Here is a 21,257-nt window from a genome sequence, read left to right as displayed (position 1 = left end):
GGAAAATCGTATCGACATTGGGTTTCCACCAGGATACCTCTTATGATAACACTGGTCTACAATATTTTAGAAGTCATCTGCTTCAGAGATAAAATGTGCTATTTATTATCGATTTTGATTTACTCAGTTCAGATATGACAATTAAAGCAACTACTGTTTCCAGGATATTTAAGTTTTTACATTTTCCGTCTACGTATATTGTGTGGCTAGTAGAGTTTGAATAATAAATTCTAAACCTTGGTCTTTTCACATGATGAAGGTTGTTTTACATAATAATATTTGATCTGTCCTATTTATGTTAAACTTTTAAAAACAGCAACAGGGTTATATAAATAAATTTATTATGAAACAAAGGCAAAAAAAACCCTTGTATATATTTATATAAGTACATAGTTTAGTCCTTATTCGTATCTACTTAGCACTTTTTGGCTTGTCTCTTGTATTCATTAAATGAAGCATATCCTGTCACTGTCACTGTCCAGCAGTAGCATGCAGGCAGTGATGGGCTTCATTTTCTCTGATAATGTTTCTCCATTGCTACAATGTTCTGGTGAAATCTCTCACCGTGCTCATTGCTCACAGTTCCGCAGTTGATTAGAAAAAAAATCTAAAAGAGAGTGCAGAAAATGTATCTTTAGTGACATGTTGCAACCAAGGCTTTTGTATGCCTTGAGGAAGTTTTTCACCAACTCCCTTTAGTTCTCTGCCATGTTGTTTCTGAGAAAATTTGTTGCCTCTAACTGGAAGACATTCCATACCGTCTTTTTCTTGCCACACAGTGCCTGGTCAAATGTATCATCTCAAAGAAGTTCACGAATCTGAGGACCAACAAAGACACCTTCCTTCATCTTAGCTTCACTTGGAAATTTTTCATGGAGGTACTTGAAAGCTGCTTGTGTTTTGTCCGTGGCCTTGACAGAGTTCTTCATCAGACCCAGCTTGATGTGCAAGGGTGGTAACAAAATCTTCCTCGATTCAACAAGTGGTGGATGCTGAACACTTTTACTCCCAGGCTCCAGTGACTGTCAGAGTGGCCATTCTCTCTTGATTTAGTGGGAATCTCTTGCATGACTATCCCATTTGCAGAGAAAATGCCAGTACTTTGTGTATCCAGACTGCAGACAAAGCAAGAGAGAAAGAATCTTCAAATCGCCACAATGCTGCCACTGATGTTGGTCATAGTATATGGACCTCAGAAGTTGTTTTATGTTTTCATAGGTTTCCTTCATATGGACTGCATGACCAACTGGAATTGATGGCAAAACATTGCCATTATGCATCAGAACAGATTTAAGACTGGTCTTCGATGAATCAATGAACAGTCTCCACTCATATGGATCATGAACGATGTTGAGGGCTGCCATCACATCATCGATGTCGTTGCAGGCTACAAGATCACCTTCCATGATGAATGGGACTAGATCACTTGCCAGGAGATTCCACTGCTGTAGTGTGGAGCCCAGCAGCTCTGCCTTAGACTTGGATAGTTCCAAATCCCTGACACGGTCATTCACTTCACATTGTATTGTGAGGTCTGGTTCAGAAGAGGAGGATGGGGGATGGGAGAAAATATGGGTCATGTGACATTGATTGTACAGGACAGGAAGTTTCATCCTCTTCCTCTTCCTCTTCCTCTTGTCTGACTCAAGTGAGAATGATTCTGTTGCATCAGGAACTGACAGTCCTTCTGCACAGGGTACTGGGCGTATAGCTGATGGAATATTTGGATAATGCACAGTCCACTTTTTCTTCTTTGACTCACCTTTTCCAACTGGAGACACAATGCAAAAGTAACAATTGCTGATATGATTTGTTGGCTGTCTCCAAATCATTGAAAAGGCATCCATTGATGAATATTTGTTGCACAAGCATTGTAGTATATGTGTGGGGCCCATCTCTTGTCCTGATCTCCAATTTTGCAGCCAAAATAAAGGTGCTTTTTTAACTATAGTGGTTATACTGTGCTTTTGTGATGCAAAAGTCACTTCACAAACATAGCAGAACTTATCTGCATTGTTCACACAAGTACGTTGTTAAATCAAGCACTAACAAATAAGAGAGCATGACACTTTGATTTCTAGAGCTGATATAGGGCAATTTTTTCAGCAGAGTGATGTAAGCTTAGTTATGATTGCATCATCCATGACTTCTAGGGATAACATGGAATTCATATCATGTATGACGCAATATAAGCTTGAGAGTGCATCATTCATTGTTTTGCCTAAAAAGCAAGTACTGTCCAAACCCAGTCATATATGTATTCATAGATTAAGTCAAAAATGTTATTTCAGTCATTTCTGGTTTAAATTGAGATCCCTTCCCTTGATAACTCACTTATCCTCTGCCATTCCAAAATAAGGGTTGTATATACTCACCCAGTATCATATCTTTAAAACTAGAGCCAATCAACAATTTTAAACATCGTTTTCATTCTTAGTGACCCAGAATTAGTAAAGTTTGACTAGATTTATTTTAGAAGCATTTTGGCTGCAGTCAAGCATGATTTGTTAGTCTTAAGTTAAAAATGTGCTAAGTTGACGTCCAATATGTCCGTCACATTGTCTTATTGTGTAGTTTTTAAAAAAACTGTTTACACATCTGGTTTCTTTCGGTTGACATGAATGGTTTTTAAACTAAATATGATTGGCCTGTTGTGTCCCATAATGCATTCTTTTGTAGTTTGAACATTGCATCAAGGAAGTTTTACAAATGCACATTTATAATAATGTGGAAGACCCAAAATGGCTGATTCCTTGCATGTTTCATCCTTAGATGATGATTTCATTTGCAAATACTGGTTGATCATAACGAGGTAATTTGTTTTTAAAGTATATCAGATTATTGGAGCTGGGAGAGTGTTAATGGAGATAACATTGATTTTGAACCCCACAATGGTGTTAAATCTGAGTTTGATGGTAGATGAACAAAACAAATGGCAAGCTGGACAGCCCCTCATTTCAGCAGCATTTCAAAATGTAGAAAAGGCAGACAAACAAGCCCAATTGAAATATGAACAATTTAAAAGAAGAGTGAACTTTTCATTTCTTGTCACAATTTAGCCTTGCGTGATCATGTGCTACAAAACCATATAGCTCTAGTGTAAATGTTATGGATCTGATAAATCTAAAAATGATATAAAGAAGTAAAGATATTTATTTGATCAAAATGCCTCAGTTTGAACAAATAGATTAGGGCATTATGGGGCTTGAATTCCTAATAGAGCATTATGGAACAGTTCATTTGGCAGAGGCTTTATTAGTGAAAAAAATCTTTTTCTGAAAACAGAAGCATCCAAAAGACAATAACCTTGAGCTGTGGGGAATAGTTTTAAAACTTGTTCCAGATGGCATTGCTACCCATGTATGTTTCCCTTTAGACTGTTTACTGAAAGGGATTCTTAGTACAGAATAGTAATAATGCACAGATAAGGAATAGATTGAGCTCAGAAACAATCAACAGGTTAATGCTTATACATACATGCCAACCATTATGGTTCTGTAGAAATCGTTATACTTTTGCTCATCAAATTATTAAGGATTACACTTTTCTACTACGTTAAAAAAGAAAATAAAAATAAAGCATTAAAGTGTTATTTTGACTTTTATATTATTATCTCTTTAATAACATTCATCATAAAATTTTAACAGTTTTCAAAAAAGAAAACTGTGAATAGCATAAGAGCTATGTTCATTATAGATCTACCTGTACTTTCCTAATTTTCTATTTATGGCAACTGTATTTGACCCATTTCCAACAAAACAGATGGGTTTCTAGGCTCCAGTGGCCTAGTGGCTTGAGAGTCCACCTTGGCTGCAGGAGATCATGGGTTCGATCACCAGCCAAGTTATTGTTGAGAGAGACCATGACACGAGAAGTTTAAATAAAGGTTTAAAAAACCGTGTGGAAATGGGAATGTCTGGAGCAAAAAGTCGATGGAAATTTAGTTAGAGGACTGACCTCTACTCTATATCAATCACAGTTGGAAGATTTTCAGATGGCACCTACAAAAGAAAACTGCATACAGAAAAATTTAAGTTGAGAAGGCATCTGGAAAAAGAACAGATGTAGCTCTGCCAGAATATGCGCACTGCAAGTCGCCAATACAAGCACCAGCTTGAAAGGAAAAAAGGCTCACATTGAGAAGGAAAAGAAACGATTGCACATTGAGCTGAAAAAATCAGTCAAAAAGGAAGGCTAAACAAATCTTTGCTGAATCCTCAAAAAGAGCTCGATTGGAATATGAACAGGTTGTGTCCATTGGAGAAAAAGACATGTGAATGTATGGGATTATTTGTTTATAGTTGATGTACTTGGGTGTTTATTTTACAGATTTGTTATGAAAAAAAGAGAAGTATTATATCTTTGCAAAAATTGAGAAATTACTGTGACTTAATTATGATGTGAACACTGACATGCACATGAAATAACTTCAGCACCAATAGTATTGGAGAAGGAATTCATTTGACAATAAATATTGTGAAATTATTCAAGTCAAGTTGAAAATTTTTGGTAGGTTTGATAGTTTTTCAAATGATTATTTTGTTAAATATTATGATCATAAGCTGCACCAGGAACAGGATTTTATGATTGTAAAATGCATTTTTGGACCCCCGGATCAGGGGCACTGCCCCTCGAGACCCGTATGGGGGAGGACCACCAAAGCCCCCCTTTCAAAATTTCAGCTTTTTTGGTGGGATTACCAAAATGATGTCTGATCACTATAAACTGTCACAATGCAGACATCCTAGCAATATGATTGATTTTTTTTAAAGCTACGTTAAAAATCCAAATCACACACACATACACTTTAATTTGAAAATTTGCCTTGCAGATTTGTTATATTATCAAGTTACTGAACCAGTCTGTACTTTTAAAGAAAATGGCACCAGATATTAAGTGAAACAGACTTTTATGGTTTGACTTGTGGATGAAAATTCTTAGAGCATGAAGATGGGTCTTTTCATTTTTTAAAACAAGTCGCTCAGAAAAAAGACAAATCCAGCACTGCTTTACAAATTTGTAAATAATGTGAGAGTGATGCAGTACAGTACTCTGAGTGATACTCATTGCAGTCCTTCTGCATTGCGAGTGTTACAGAGTGCTCCCACCGCTGGAGTCTTTGGGATGGTGCAGAGGTTGAATATATAAAAATTCTTAATACATTGGCATTATCAAATATTTTATGACCAAAATGTATACAAGGAGACAAAGTGGTTATCCCTGGGTTATTGTTGGGGGCTGCAGTGGAAAGCTTGTGATTTTCAAGAGCAAGCCAATACAAGTTTTTTTGTTGTACCTATACTAATATTTATTGAATCAAGTTAAGATTTGGACACTTGCCAAGTCGATATATAATATGTCCTTACATTGCATTTTCAGATCAAATGTAGTGCATGCTTAGCTTTTCCTAAATTACTCTGTACAAATGACATTTAATTTTACTTGTTGACTCAACTAGATGAATATTTTACAAGTGTACTTGATAAAGTAAGATATCAAATATGTTGGTAGGTCCCACTTCTTTCTCTTCTTGATATTACAGGTGTGTATAGCAGCAGTAGGATTAGTAGGAGACCTGTGTCGGGGACTGGGGCAGAAAATGTTGCCATTTTGTGATGAAATAATGATGATGCTGCTGGAAAACTTGGGAGTAAGTAGTCCATATTTTGCATATATAAATTTGCATTGTTTTGGCCGTCGATTCCCAGATTTGTACTTATTAAAAAGTTGTATTTGACAGAAATCATGGGAGAGTTTAAAGACACTGCACCAAAAAGACTTTAAATAGAAAAAAGTCTGATATTTCAATGTTGTGTTGTGACTAATCCTGTCATCTATAAATGCAGTACGCCAGTTTATTGACAACTCATTCCTGGATAACTCATTAACCTGCTTATAAGGCAGGGTCAGTCATGGATCCTTTTTAAAAAAAAAAATTGCCCTCTATCTGTTGAACGTTAAGGAAATGGCAGTAAAATTGGCAAATGAAACCATGATATATGACTCGTTTTATTGTTGAAAATGGTGGTTATTACCCAGAAATTTGAATCAACATCATGAAATTCTCAGCTTTTAACTCCTTAACCCCTGAGGCAAACAGCTAGGTGTTCCCCTACAGCATACATACATAGGGATCATCACCTAGAGCAGTATTAGCCTTACTAGTGCCTGTACCCCTGAAACTCACTGACAGCACTTGACAGGGGGTTGTTTGCAATGATTTATTTTTTGCTTTGTATTCTTAAATTACGTTGAAATTTTTCACAAATGCACTCGATAAAATTGTGTAACATAATGGTATAAATTTCATGCAACATCCAGAAATAAAACTCAGCATAATGGTAAAAATAAACAATTTACATCCAATTTTCTGCTTGGGTCATTTATAATTCATAAATTCCATTATGACAATAATTCAGACTTTCAACATGTGAAATAATTTTCTCTTTTACTTGGACAGAAATAACATGTCATGTCTCTTACAACTTTTAACCTCATGTGAAAACTTCAAACAGACGGGCATACTTTTCTTGTCTTTACATACCTTTCTACTAAACATTAAATAATAAATAACTTGGAACATTAAATAACTTTAAGTAATATTAAATAACTTGGAATTATGGACACCCATGCTAACTAAATTCATTTTCCCCATGCACCATTAACTAAAGGATCTAGAAAATTCTCCATCAGAGTCTGTAAGATAACTTCGACTCCCAGTAGCCGATTCTCAGATCTAACTAACTTCACTATTTCTGGTGCTATCAAAGTCTGATTTTTTTCGCATTTTGCTGCATTGTTTCCTATATCTGTGAAAGCTAAAATTTGATTGATTAAACTGAGTGCATCATGAGGAAATGGCTTGAAATCAACCAGTGGATACTGGCATAGACCAATACTGTAACTCAACAGCAGCGCCCGGGATACAAGCAAGGTAAACTGTCTTGTTATTGTGGCACTCAGGAGATGAGGGAGGTAGCATGACGAGTTATTGTGGCTGCAGTGGTAATTGAGTTAAGAAGTAGTGTATTTTGTTAAATTTTCTTTCCAAATAACATTCTCAATATACAGTGTAACCCTGCTATAATGCGAATTCGGATATAATGTGGTTGTGGCGTGGCTCCTGAAATGTCATATATTCATTCGCACATGAAAAAATATATTTTTTTTTCAAAGTACATGAAATAGTGTGTAAAAAATGTATTATCATTATGGGGAAGAGATCGTGTATAAATTTGAATTTAATATGATCGTGGCGTGGTTCCTGAAATTTTAAATACATGTATGTCTATATTTCTCATACCGGGATTTTTTATTTAAGTACTCGAAATAGTGTATAAAACGTTTATTATCATTTTGGGGAAGAGTTCGCATATGAATTTTAATATAGTACGATCATGGCGTAGCATCTGATTTTAACAATATCACCAGGTTCTTGAAGTGTTATGCCAAAATAAACATTATCGGAAATGTTACTCATTACTGGTCCATGGTTAAAGTCAGTAAGTCATCCTTGTGATTGTCTTCAATTAATTCTGTATACAATCGTTGCTCAAACAATAGCCACAACATGTGTTTCTTCTTTAACTGCATACACAACCAAGCATCAGACAATGCGGTGGTTGATAAAAGATTATCACAATTTAATAAACATCAAAAAACGAAAGCCGCCAACATGTTTGCTGGGCTTGGCGGTGTTATTAGAAACAATCAGTTGACCAGTAAATAGTGTCCACTTCATTAGCTGGAAATTGAAAGGGTATGAAATTGTACATGTGTTCAGATTTAAAAATTTTTTTTAACAGTGACTTGTGACCATTGCATACCTATTGCATTTAGTTCTCCGCTTTTACATGTGTATTGTGTTTGTTTAGAAAAGCAAGTTCACAAACACAGATCATTTCTGCACTTTGCGCAATGATTAGTGAAGTAGTTTTCACATGTTTCTTTCGATATTCACAGAATCTGAAGTAAAAGTTATATGCATGCTGAAAGCCTGTGTTGATTGGTAATTATTCTTGTCGTTCACACAAATATGCGTACAAGAGTTATTTATTGGAAATTTGCAATGGATAAATGTACATGGAAACGCATATGAGAAAATTTTAGCAGTATGAAATTTGTAAAGACACCGTTCATAGACCCTGGAACGTAATGATCCGTACACATGCTTCGTCATTCTTAACCTCAGTTTGCTGTTAATTTTTCCCATTGAATTCAGACACATAATGATGTGTGACAAAATTATTCAATAGTTTAAATATATATGCAATTTTCGCAATGGAATTACATATTTTATGGATTAATTTCAAGCCCTGACAATACGATATCAGATGGCAAGTAAATGGTGTTGATACTCTGTTCATGCTATATATTAGACGTTGAATTCAGATAGAATGATCTTGGGGAAAATATTGAATATTGTAAATCTGTGTGCAATTTTTCAATGGAATTACATGCATTGTAGATGAACTGAATGCCACGATGGCACGATAGTAAACGGTGTTGATACCCTATTCATCATATACATCAGACATGAATACACATATATGTGCCAATGAGTTGTTCTCTGAAAAAAGTAAAATACTGTAAAATCCCGCATTAACGCGACCCCAATATTATCGCAATTCATTTTTTTTTACCCCAATTATTGCGTTATAGCTAGGTTCCACTGTACTATAAATAAAACTATTTGAGGAAATCGAGAGCAATGAATGTCACTACTGATGGCAACAATTTAACATTCAATTACCAATTAGGTGCCCTGAGTAGCCCATGGTCTAAAGTGCTCTCCGTTATGGATCACTGCCATCTCACCTCTGTCTGCCTGGGTTCGAATCTCGGATACGGCTAATGTGGGTATGTGAGAAAGCTTGCTAGTAGCTTCTCGTTGGTCAGTGGTTCTTTCCGCGGTTTTCCCAGGTTCTTCCTCCACCATTAATACTGGCTGCCATGTATAGCCAATCATGTGCTGAAAAATGGCATTAAAATCTTGCTTGCATGAGACCTGCCAACCCTTGCAATTTGATCGCACAGTAATAGCAAATATTACTGAAATATGATTGTTGTGGTAAAATCTGGATACTCTTGTCCATGTTTGATGTGGGAGGCAATCTGCAGGGGTTATTTTCTTCACAATGTCAGATCAGCTTGGTGAAAAGAAAATTGGAAGAAGTAGAAAAGTCAAATGCTAGCCAAAGTTTCTTAAGATTTGTAGATATTTGGTCATTTATAAAAGTCCGGACTTTGTTTGTTTTATTACTGTTTTACAAATATGATAATTTACTTATTCATATAGCATTTGATTGAAATTTTGCTTTTAGTATCATTGTATTAAGAAAATACTCAAAAAATGGTCTTCATATTTATTCAGTACTGCATAAAGTTAACTATTATAGTTTACAAGGCAGGAATTGTTTATTGTTGTTGTATGCAAAAGGACAATTTTCATGAAATACTCATTTTGTCATCTCATTCTTACAAATTATTTCTATTTTAAATGAACAAGTGATTCATTGTAGAACATTAAAATACAGCCAACTTTGCACTTTTATTTGTTTTTTTTAAACATCCTTTGGACTGCAGATGGAATGAGCTTTTAAAAGAAGTAATTGTGGTGGGAAAAAACTTAAAAAATTGCATACTAATAATACACTATGTACTATAGCTTTCTGTGTTCTTTATTTTGGGAGGAGGGTGTTATTTTTGGATGTGTGCTTCTTTTAGTGTGTTGAAGGAGGAATTTTTATATCCAGTCACTTTAAAGAGATTTTTGGAAGCTGGTTTCAAGGCATGAACTCTTGATATTCATAATGCTCTCTGTTGAGCTTATCTGCATCTGTAGGAATGCCTCTGGAGATGTCATGTTTTGCAGGACCAAAGCAAAAACAATTTAAGAGCTTACCCCCATGTAGAGACTCCAATTTGGAGGACTAATTCGTTCATTGGCCTTGCAAGATTGGAGGGAGCATCATCACCAGACCCTGATCACTAGCTGAACCAGTGAGGAAATTCCCCCCACTGAAAGGTCATTGGATCCTCCTCCCAAACATTTTACTGAGGAGCCCCAGCAAAACTGTCAGACTCGCGTTGAAATTCCCACACACATATCTGCCACATTATCAGATTTGGGTGTGTCGTGGGGGTGGAAGACTAATAAAGTACATTATCAGGTCCCAGTGGGGGTGGGGTGTGTGCATCTGTTTCAAGTATTTAATACACTTGGAAGATCAAGCATTGTCCAATACCATCACCACACACATACACACATCTACCAACATGCACATAACCTCATTGAGACACTTGAAATGAGGAAGAAAAATTATGCCAAGAGACTGTCTTTTAAATCCATCAGTCAGCAAAATATTTTCTTAAATTGGTGCTGTCTTTGCTGGGCTAAGCTTGCTTAGCAAGCAGCTCATATTTTATTGAATCACATATGCAATTTGACATTCTTCCTTAAAAGGTTAATCACACTTGTATACTATTCAAACAATTTGTGTTATATTTATAGAGAGAATGAAATGCTGCCATTTATCATGAACTTGTCAGTAATCTTAAGTAACTTTAGCTTAAGCAATCTTATTCGAGACAATAGTTCATAATATCTTTTGTTCAACACACATCTGTTTGATGGTAAATCATTATAGGTAATATAATGTCAAATGGATTGGGTTAGTCCACTTTACCTATGCAGATTAGCTTAATAGTCTGTCCCTTGTCAGCCTTCAAAGCATTTAATATGGCTTCAGTCATTTAGGTAGTCATGTGAAATGGTGGCTGCTTATTTGTAACCACCTTTGCATTTAACTGCCTCAGTGATGATCTGTTTTATAAACTGCCTTGGATTGTTTTGCATGGGGTCAGAGAAGGACTTTTTACTGTTTATACAGACTAAATACATGTTTGGGACATGGTGATAGTGGTGGTCAAAAATTTCTCTCCCCCTTTTTTTCTTCTCCTTTATATATGCAAAAATCATTGGTATTTTAACAAGAGTGTGAGTAAGAAATCGTTTTTTGCGCATGACATGTTATAGTAGGTATGCTTCTGACCATGTTTGAAGAGGTGATGGGGTCCATGGAAGACTCCCATTTCCTAAAGGAGGGATACAGTCAGTCCTTATGAGTCATACTCATGCCAGGTCCCCATCTTCCTAGTGTCTCAGTAGGTGCCAGACTGACCATGTTGTTAGAGGTTTCACTGCACTCTGAAGACAATGCATGAACACGCCACCTCTTTGAAGGACCCCAGCATGTTTCACTAGTTTTGGTCTTAAGGGAAGAGGCATATACCATTGCAAGTCTGGATACATTGAAGAGGGTGATGAACATTCAGATTTGGGATTTTATTTCTAGATCAACCTGTTTCAAAGAAGGGGAGAAGTTTTAACTCTTCATCAGTTTTTCCCATCAAAACAAGTTTCTTCTTGAGGAGCAATTCAGAATAGAAACATCCACCTTGGTCAAGACCGCTGTACGATATAATTGGGCAGTCTCCATACACCTATGTGATGCCTACATTCTCATTCCCATCCTCTTGTGTCACAGGAACATTAGGAGATTTTTCAGTTTAGGACCCTTATCTACTGTATAGCTTCTGTGCCCAGGGTCTTCATTGAAATGATGTAATAGTGGTTGTTAGGTGTTACTGTTCTTCATTACAGTGCTTTCAGATTTATCAGTGAATTGTTGGGAGATAGTGATTTGTCTCAACATAATCCTCAAAAAAGAATGGTCAGATCTGATCCATTCACATAAATTCTTTTATGTGGGAAAGAATTTCCTCATTTGTTGAGGGTCCATGTTCCTTTCAGACAGATCTCCAGATTGCTGCTACAGCAATACAGGTTTCTGGTCATTCTGGAAATAAATATTTTGAGAATTGTATGTTCTTTCTCATTTTTACAAAAGATATCTGACTTTCATTTAATATATTTGAATTTTTGTACAACAACTTTAGGAGTTTGCTGTTAATATCACATGACTTTTGGACTAAAAATGTCAGTCAGAGATTTGTGTAGTCATGCGACTAATGTAAATGGAGAGTACCGTGTCAGGTTCCATCTATACTGTAGTTTCGTCTAGTCTGTCAGCGGATTAAAGACATAACAATACTGCCATTTATGAGAAAATAAATCATTTTCCTTTAGATTTCATGGATGACTCGATGTAACATCATTAAATTTGTTACGCACGCTCGTAAGTAACTCCCATATTCCACTACTGCAACGTGGCAGCAAATTCCAATTTTTTGATTGGCAATTGCTCTAACCCCAACCTAAATGTCCAGATGGGAAAAATGTTATGGGATATTTGGAGGAAACAGACTGCCATTCGTTATAAGTCAAATTTGTAGTCCACACTAGAATTTCTGAGCTGGACTTTGGTGCTAAACTATTATAATGCGACATGTAACTCAAAGCATTGGTTTCAAATCTTATTTAGGTTGCTGGAGACATGGGAGATTGTTGTCCCTTATATTAAATAACTCCAAACTATTCTAGCTCCTTTGAGTATTGATACACGTTTTGGGACTGTTTTATCACATTTCAAGCAGACATGTTGATTTTATAGAAAATTTAATCCTTGTTCATACAGAAGTATACAATTTTGAAGGTCTTTTTGTCAAAACTTAAATCAGTCCTTTTGTAAATGACTTCTTAAATGATGGAATTAGCCAAATCATTGTACAGAGGTTAGGTTCTTTGAACTATCATGTTTGGGTTTTTATTTTAACAGATTAATTCAGAGTTTAAACTTTTTCTTTACAAGATAAGATTCTAATGCTTTCCATTTGTCTTCTCTTTTTTTTTCATACTGTGATAGGAAATGTGTATTTTATATAACATGCATATGGATTGTTATCTTAATTTACAACTGATTATTCTGATTTGTTTAGAATTAAATGTTTGAAAGGAAACAAAACTAGTTTATGTTCATTTTGTTGTTTCCTTGTACCAAAGTAATGCAGGTCAGCAAAGTAAAATTAGAATTTTATTCTGTAGATTGAAATGACCAATTTGCAGGAATATACAATAGTAGAACTCAAATGATATATTTTATAGTTTAATGCATAATTATCTTTTCTGACTTAAATGCTTTGGCATTTTCAAAATAGAATATTTGATTTTTAAAAAATGCATGTTTTAATAGCTAAAATGTTTTTACTTCGATTCAGTAATGATCATATGTGAACCTTGAAAAAATAAATTTCATTTTGGAAATGGTCTGGAAATTATTATTTTTTTAAAGTGGGATCCATGATAAAAAAAGTTAACATGGAAAATTACAATGTGGCTGTCATGTGATGGTCCGTTTGACCAGTGGAAAATAGAATTCTTTGTCTTTTCTTACTGGCTCTCGGGCCATTACTTTTGTTTTAAAACCTTCAATTGCATGTTTTTTCTCAAATTTAGAGCTTTGACTTATAAAATGGTATGTCTTTGAAAGATCTGTCATAACCCTTGGCCTCAATGTGCTTTTTGATGCTATTTTTTATTTACCCCAGAGAGTTTTGATCATATTTTGAAAGATTGCTTTTTTTAAAAAAATAACTTTAACCGATTCGTCCCGATCCCGTCTGTAGGTTTGATGAGGCTGTACCCTATTTACGAGCTCTGCAGCATCAAGGTCATTTAAGATACACCAACGTGGGTGGTATTTAAAAAAAAGCAGACAGATATAGCTCTAAAATGATAATAAATAATCTGGAAGTTCTAGTTGCACTACAAAATACAGATAGAAAAACCTCATTGTTTTGGACCCAATATTTTTCTCTCACCCAAAATTTGATCGAGGTCAGAATACGATTTTGTGTCCGGATTTTAGGCCTTTAGGCCTCAGATCTAAGGCAGACCGGTCTTAACTGCACACAGACAGGTGATTTTTTGCAAAGACTTGGATAAGGTGGGCATTTGGAATAAATTGTGGTCTCCATATGAAAATGATGGGTCCATTAAGCACACACAAAAAAAGAAGAAAAAAATGAACTCCAACTTATACCCTTCTGCTCATATGCAAGCAAAATAACCAATGGAAAATGATGTTTCTAATACAACTGGGCATTAGTCTCACGGAAAATCTGTTGAAAGCCGATGTATTCAGAAATAGTCCCCCCCGCCCTCCCCAATGTCTTTCCTACACACATTTCAAGTGAAAAGGACAAAAACCTCTGTGGCCAAATGAGTAATGGTCAGTGTGTTGCACATGTTTGGTGTGGACATTGCAAATATCACGTTCAGTCATTTGCTTAACATCGTGAATATCATGTTCATTCATTTGATTGTTTGAAAGTTTCAAGTGCAACTCAGTAAACTCATTGATCTCCTTGCAAATAGACTTAACAGCTTCTTTTACAAATCTACAAGTCATGCGGTATCAAAATTACTGCATGATTCTTGTGAAGTAAAGGTTACAGAGAAAAAAGTGTATAAAAAAAAATAGAACTTTAACTGTACATCACTTGCATGCCTTGTATATATTGCATGAGTATGATTTTTAAAAACAAAATTTATGAAGGCTTGCTCTGGTCTGTTTCCATAATTGTTTACCCCTATGGGATGATTGTCCATTTTTTTATGGATGAAGCCAGAAAAAGTATTATGGATCTTTTAGAAAAGACTACAGAAAATGTCAGAGTTGGCAAAAATTACATCTTAACATTTCATTCCACTTATAAAATTCCTTTTCATAAAAAAAAATAATAACTGATCATTGTAAAAAGAAGTGCTTATTCAGTGGTTCCCATGCAAACTGGGAAACCCTCTGCAGGCAGTTGTTTATGAAAATGATGGATCAACGCCATATGAAATTAAAATTGGAAGATGATGAAAAGTTGAGTGCTGTCCAGAAGATTCTGAAGATTTATACAGATATTTGGCCAATTATAAAAATTCTAGCAAAGGAATTCATTACATTCACTGTGGTGTGCATGATTTGGATTTTTTTGTCACATATGGTAATAGAAGTGATGTAAAAGACATGTTGAGTGTAAATCCCACAAGGAATGGTTTTAATGCTATTATTCAGTGCAAGATAGGCTGGCTATACATTGTGGCCAGTATAACTGGTGGAGGAAGAACCCTGGAAAGCACAGAGAAGAACCACCAACCTACGAGAAGCTACTGGCAGGCTTTCTCACGTACCCACATTAGGTGAGCCTGCGACTCGAACAAACGCAGAGAGAGGTGAGATGGCAGTGATCCGGAATAGGTAGCTCTAGACCACTTGGCCACTTGGGGCCCTAACAAAGGGCTGAAATAAAAGCCATAAAATAACTCTATCCTCATTCATTGAGGAAAATGTACATTATCGATGTTGAAGTGATGATAAGTCCGCTGTGGGCCAAGTTAAACTTGCTGTTGAAAATAGCTCAATCATTAAATCAGGATTTAAAGAAAAAGCTATGGACAGCAGAATCACAGCAGGGAAGGTAAATTATTTAAGAATATAGTTAGAAAAGGTAGAGTATTTCATGTTTAAAAAAGTCGTTTCTTAGTAAAAGAAACAGATATTGTGTATTTTGTTATTGTCATTAAAGACAATAAAGATGAAGTATTCTTTATATTGTTGAACTGTTAGCTTATTGATCATTTATCTGTTTAAAACTTACGACTGCTGATGGAATGGGGAAAGGGTAAACAGGTCTGTGTTTGGTAGTTCTACAGTTTTTAAAAAAATACTTTGATTAATGCTTTGTTACAAATGAATTGGAGAAACACAATGCACCTCTGCAAAATACACCAAAACCCTATCTAAATTGTGGTGCTTCTATTTTCTTTATGTAAGGCAACTTCAAATTATGAACAACCAGCTTCCACAGTATCTGAGCTGCAAGTACATGATTCTGCTAATATCACAACTTCTTCATGTGCATTGCTTTAATCTTTGCAGAAGACTAATTGTTACAACAGAGTGTTGACCAACAGTTATTTAAGATGGAAATTTTGGCAGATGTTTTCATATTGTTCCTTCTATCTTTTGTAAACTTATAAAAGAATGTCAATCTAAATCCAGACATATCTTGCAGAAAAGCTATATCTGTTGACATACGGAAATAGTGAATGTCTTGGCTTGCTTTAATTTGCATAATTTATGGTTTTACAACTGCTTAACAACAGATTATGGGTATCAGTAGTCCCCAGAAGTTGCAATGCGAAGATGGGTATGCACACTGAGTGGACAGAGAAATCTAATTCAAGGGGATTAGCCTAGTTTCCAAGAAGTCCTATACTTCTAAATTATCAATGGTCTTCCCATAGGGTCAGACCCACAAATTTCATTACTGATCAAGTATCTTGTTCAGTATGTAAGTTTGTTGACATATTCAGGGACAAGTTGCCTCCCATTGCTAAAATGCCTAAAGCTAAACAACCAAAATATTGCATGAAATTCAATAATGAGTGGAAACAGGAATTTTGGTATTTTGAAGTGAGCTCAAGGGACTTGAATATACATACTGTCATTTCTGTAAAGTCAATTTAAAGAACTTCACAAATTTGACCTGTATATTACCAGTCTTTAGTAATACTGGCAGACAGGCAGTAATCTGAATGTACCCACAGGCAGGAAAACAATTTAAACTTCTTGGTGGATTGGGTAGAGTTGTACCAACGTTGCCACATTCCAATGCAGAGAGGGAATCGACACTTTCTTTTCTGGATCCAGTAACAATATATCCAAGTGTTGATGAAGACTGACACAAACATAATCAAGGCAATGAACTTGTAAGAAAGGCTAAATATGCTTGTGGACAATATGAAGGGCAAGTACTATTTTTTGTAAGTATTTGTTATGACTCGGCCAAGGATCAAACCCACGACCTGCTGCATTCGAGGCAGACACTCTAACCACTAGGCTACCGGAGCAGTTCTGATGTGGATTGTCATGATAAAAAGATGTTATCTGTTACAGAGAGACATAATTCTTTCATCAGAATCGAAGCTTCCAAGGTTTTCTTGTCATTATTCACAAATACTAAAAAGGAATTCACATTTAAAATGAAGCTAGTTGTCAGAAATTGTTTCAATTTATTAACTCTTTGATTTAACAGCTTAATCGTTGGGTCCTTTAATTGTTCTTTATTTTGATGATGTCCAAAAAAGTGCATTCTTATAGTCTTGCTTCACCTACTCTTCATTCTACCTTTGACCAGTGTCACAGTGAAGGCGTTCATGACTTTGTTCCAAGTTTGTCAGACCAACAAGTTGTCAAGTCATCCCCAGTCATTACTAGAACACTCTACAACAGCAATTAGGAATCAGACTGGGATAATGTAATTTTGTTGCTGACATCTGATTGCTGATGTGAGGAGGGAATGTTCACCTTTGACTGGTAGCTTGTGCCAGAGAAAGATACTGATGCAGAATGTAATAATTGCAGTTAAATGTTGCATCAGAATTTGTTTAAACTACACACATCACACCATACTTGAAGAATTATATTCTTTTACAATAGTATCTGTATTTTTCTTTTCAGAATGTAAATGTAAATAAATCGGTGAAACCTCACATTTTGTCAGTGTTCGGTGACTTAGCACTTGCTATTGGTCCCTACTTCAAGAACTACTTGGAGGTTGTGTTGACAACATTACAGCAGGCATCACAAGCTCAGGTGGACAAGGTGAGTAGTGACCCTCAAATTTACATCATCTTGCACATTGTCTAAGATTTTACCACTTTGTTATGAAGTGTGTTTTCAAAAAAAAAACACACAGAAAAAATAATTGAGTCATTGATTTATCTGTGTTATTTTACAGACTGACTATGACATGATTGACTACCTGAATGAACTGAGGGAAGGCTGTCTAGAGGCTTATACAGGCATTGTCCAGGGACTGAAGGGAGAGAATAGTCCTGATAATGGTACATCATTTAATAAAATCGGCAGAAATTGCCTGCAGATATGTCTTATTACTTACTATTAAAGGAGATACTGAGGTCAGTTTTTTATCATTTGGTATTGCACTGTACACTGTTGTCAATGATGATAAAAGCTTAATACATGATTATCTGTGATACATGATTAGTCTTTCTGAGGCAACAATAAAGATTTAAGGTATTTCAGCAAAACAATGATACTTCATTACTTTTTTACATTGAAGTTAACCTTCACAATGGAAATCTTTTGCAGTTCATTCGTATTGATATTAGGATTAAGGTTATAAATTGTGAAATTGTGCTTGTGTTTGCAAAGATTCAGTTATGCCAGTTATTACCAGTGAAATTTCTTCCTCTGTTAAAAAAAAAAAAGACTTGTATTTGTGTACTGACAACTGTAAGATGTGTTTTAAGTCTTGAAAGTCAACTATCTATCAACATCAAAGTCTCTTCAGAAAGCCAGTCAGTTCTTTTCATGCAGTTGTAGACCCATATCCCCACTGCTTTTGATTAGTGATTGCCAACAAGAAGACAGTACCAGAAGAAGATATCTATTTGATGGATTCATGATGTAATGGGATATACTGTAGTATAATTATGCCTCCCTAGTCTTAATTAAAATAGACAACATTAGTGTTGTTCTGATTATCGATTGTTTATAAAGGGAGACTACTCATTTTTAGTTGCATGCAAAAGAACACAGTTTAGTAAAGCTTCTTTGTAAATGGAAAGCTAAATAGGGCTTAAAATCTACACAGTTGACGTTATTTATTCCCATCACAACTTACAAATATAAAACCATACCATATTCCATAGGTGCCAACTTTCAGAATAGTCATGATTACACGATTAAGCTGTTAAATCAATGAGTTAATAAATTGAAACAAATTCTGACAACCAGCTTCATTTTAAATGTAAATTCCTTTTTAGTATTTGTGAATAATGACAAGAAAACCCTGTCCTTCTATACTTCAAGTTATAGACACATCACATATGAATGAAAGGGTTTTGGGGGGATTGGCAACAGTATCTCAGTTAAACAAGACTGATCAGCTATAAAGAGTTGATTTCATTTAACAAATTGAAATTAAAATTTAAGAGTTTTATCAGGTAAAGGTATACAGGTCATTCAAAGATACAGTCCAGTACATTTATTAACATTCTGAATTCTTGAGCAGAATTATAACTCTATAACAAACAAAAATTAAAATTTGCTCTTCAAAAAATTTAAATTGGCTCTTGGTTACTGATTTTAATCAATTATCAGTTTGTTAAGTGGAATCACTAAACAACATACACTTAGTGCTGGAGTTCACGCGTTTATCACAGTCACACCCACTTATCTCGACCTTGGTTATCTCAAGAACCCGTGTTTATCAAGTATTTTCATTCAGTCTCCAAAAAAGCCTTTATTTTGCTAATTTTTCCTCGCTTATCTCAACCCCTGTTAAGTCGATAACCCCATTATGTCAGGCATAAGTTTCAGTTGGAAGTAAGATGTGGACCTGCTTAATTCGATGAAATGAAGCTTTCAGTGTCTATCTTAAAGAAGCAAGGATGGAAAAAGTCAGTACAAGGATACATTTGACCGGTACAAATGCTAATCAACCAATCGCATCAATACATGGTTTATCACTTGTATATAGTGGAGAAAATTATCTTGTGAACAATACTTTAGAGTAATGAAAATCGAATGAATGTGTTTCTGACCTTTACAGAAACCGCGTTCAAAATGGACATTATTTCCTGTCAACACCACAACAGTATAGTTCATCTTACACAGCATTGCTATTTTTTTAATCATATCTGTTTTAATCATATCTGTAAATTATCAGGTTAACAAATAAATGTAGCTTAAAATACCTAATTTGTTTTGTACACAGTGTTAAACAAAATTGGTAATAGTTGAAGTGTTTCATTGCTTGGTGCTAAAGTTTTCAACTTTTGCATTGCTAGATCACGTGACCCTCAAAATAATCTATAAATAAAAACTCGCAAAATTCCAAACCAAGCTAGTTCACACACACACACAAACACTTGGTTATTAATTTGTTTTGAACATGAGTAAAGAAAAGCACCAATGACATTGTAAAAAATAATATCCATAGCACCCCGTATTTTTTTATGATGTCAATAGCTATGCCTCGATCACATATTCTTCAGCAAACGGAATTAAGCCAAATATGACTGAAAGGATTAATGTCTTTGAGACAGAAAGAGGAGTGCTTTCATTTGTATTGTTTTTATTAGGAATATCAAAGTCTTGCAATCCATCAAAGAGATTAGCTGACTCTTCTTCTGGTGCTGTGTTCTTGCTGACACTCCCTGATCATAGTAGGGAGGGATACAGGACTACAGCTGTATGAATAGAAGTTGGCTTCTTACAGAATTTGATGTTGAGACAGTTAACTTTAAAGACTTAAAACACATTTTAGTTTGTTGGTACTTGAATACCTACAGCCTCGTCTTTTTCCAGTACAGAAGCAAATTATATTGGTAAAAACTGGCATATATTGGTGTAAAGGAACTTAAATGGTCAACAAAAACGATTGATTTTCACACACAATATTAGCCAGTTACATGTCAAAAGTCAACTCTAACAGTAGAAATTTCTTCTTTTTTTAAAGTATAGTCCTTCTTGTACATGTACTAAAATTGGCACCAATGTGGGTACGTGAGAAAGCCTACCAGTAGCTTCTTGTGGGTCAATGGTTCTTTCAGAGGTTTTCCCAGGTTCTTCCTCCACCATTAATACTGGCTGCCATGTATAGCCTATTGTGTGCTGAAAAATGGCATTGAACCCTACAACAACTTAAATTGGACAGCATGAGAAAATCATTCTCTTGCTGAGGCTACCAAAGGGATGAGGCTATTAACAGGGAAATAAAAACATCTTTAAACCACTGACATTGTTGCATTAATATGGGTGTTGTAAAAATGTGTAACTTGTTACTTAATCTCATTTAAAAGACCTCCAAGTCTTTTTCTGCAACCAGGCATGACCTAATTATTGTTTGTATTGTGCATTAGCAATGCCATTTGTTTTTAGAAACAAAACTCTTCATTTTGGTACTTCAGATGCATAATCATTGTTCTGCAGTAGATTTGTTAACTAATGGCTGATATCTCTGGACCCGGTACATCCCCATCGTACTCGAGATAACTGGGTTTGACTGTATTGGATTGATTTTGCAACATGACATGAGGGTGCCCAGAAGTCAGTTTCATGTGTAGTTGTTGTCAAAACAATGTTCGATGCCATCAGAGAGATAAACCAACACTGTTTTAGAGTGTGACTATTGCTGGTGCACAGCGCAATGTCAATTAAAGTATGCCTATTTCTGCTTTAGAGAGTGGCTATTGCTGGTGCACAGTGCAA

At 35.3% G+C, this 21,257-nt stretch overlaps 1 protein-coding gene across 3 annotated transcripts in view; it reads left to right on the top strand.

Annotated features, from left to right (window-relative positions):
• LOC149789479 (importin subunit beta-1-like) overlaps window positions 1-21,257 on the top strand; it is a 208,535-nt gene that overhangs the window by 160,929 nt on the left and 26,349 nt on the right. For all 3 annotated transcript variants that reach the window (XM_089971493.1, XM_089971494.1, XM_089971491.1), the window contains exons 19-21: window positions 5,543-5,650; window positions 17,478-17,621; window positions 17,758-17,863. In XM_089971493.1, coding sequence (XP_089827619.1) covers window positions 5,543-5,650; window positions 17,478-17,621; window positions 17,758-17,863 — 358 coding nt within the window. The remainder of the gene's footprint in view (window positions 1-5,542; window positions 5,651-17,477; window positions 17,622-17,757; window positions 17,864-21,257) is intronic.

Source organism: Sinohyriopsis cumingii, chromosome 10, assembly GCF_028554795.1.
Source record: "Sinohyriopsis cumingii isolate HCF-2022 chromosome 10, ASM2855479v2, whole genome shotgun sequence".
NCBI lineage: Eukaryota > Metazoa > Mollusca > Bivalvia > Unionida > Unionidae > Sinohyriopsis > Sinohyriopsis cumingii.
Note: the sequence above shows the minus strand (reverse complement) of the source record. Positions and strands in the feature narration are given on the sequence as shown.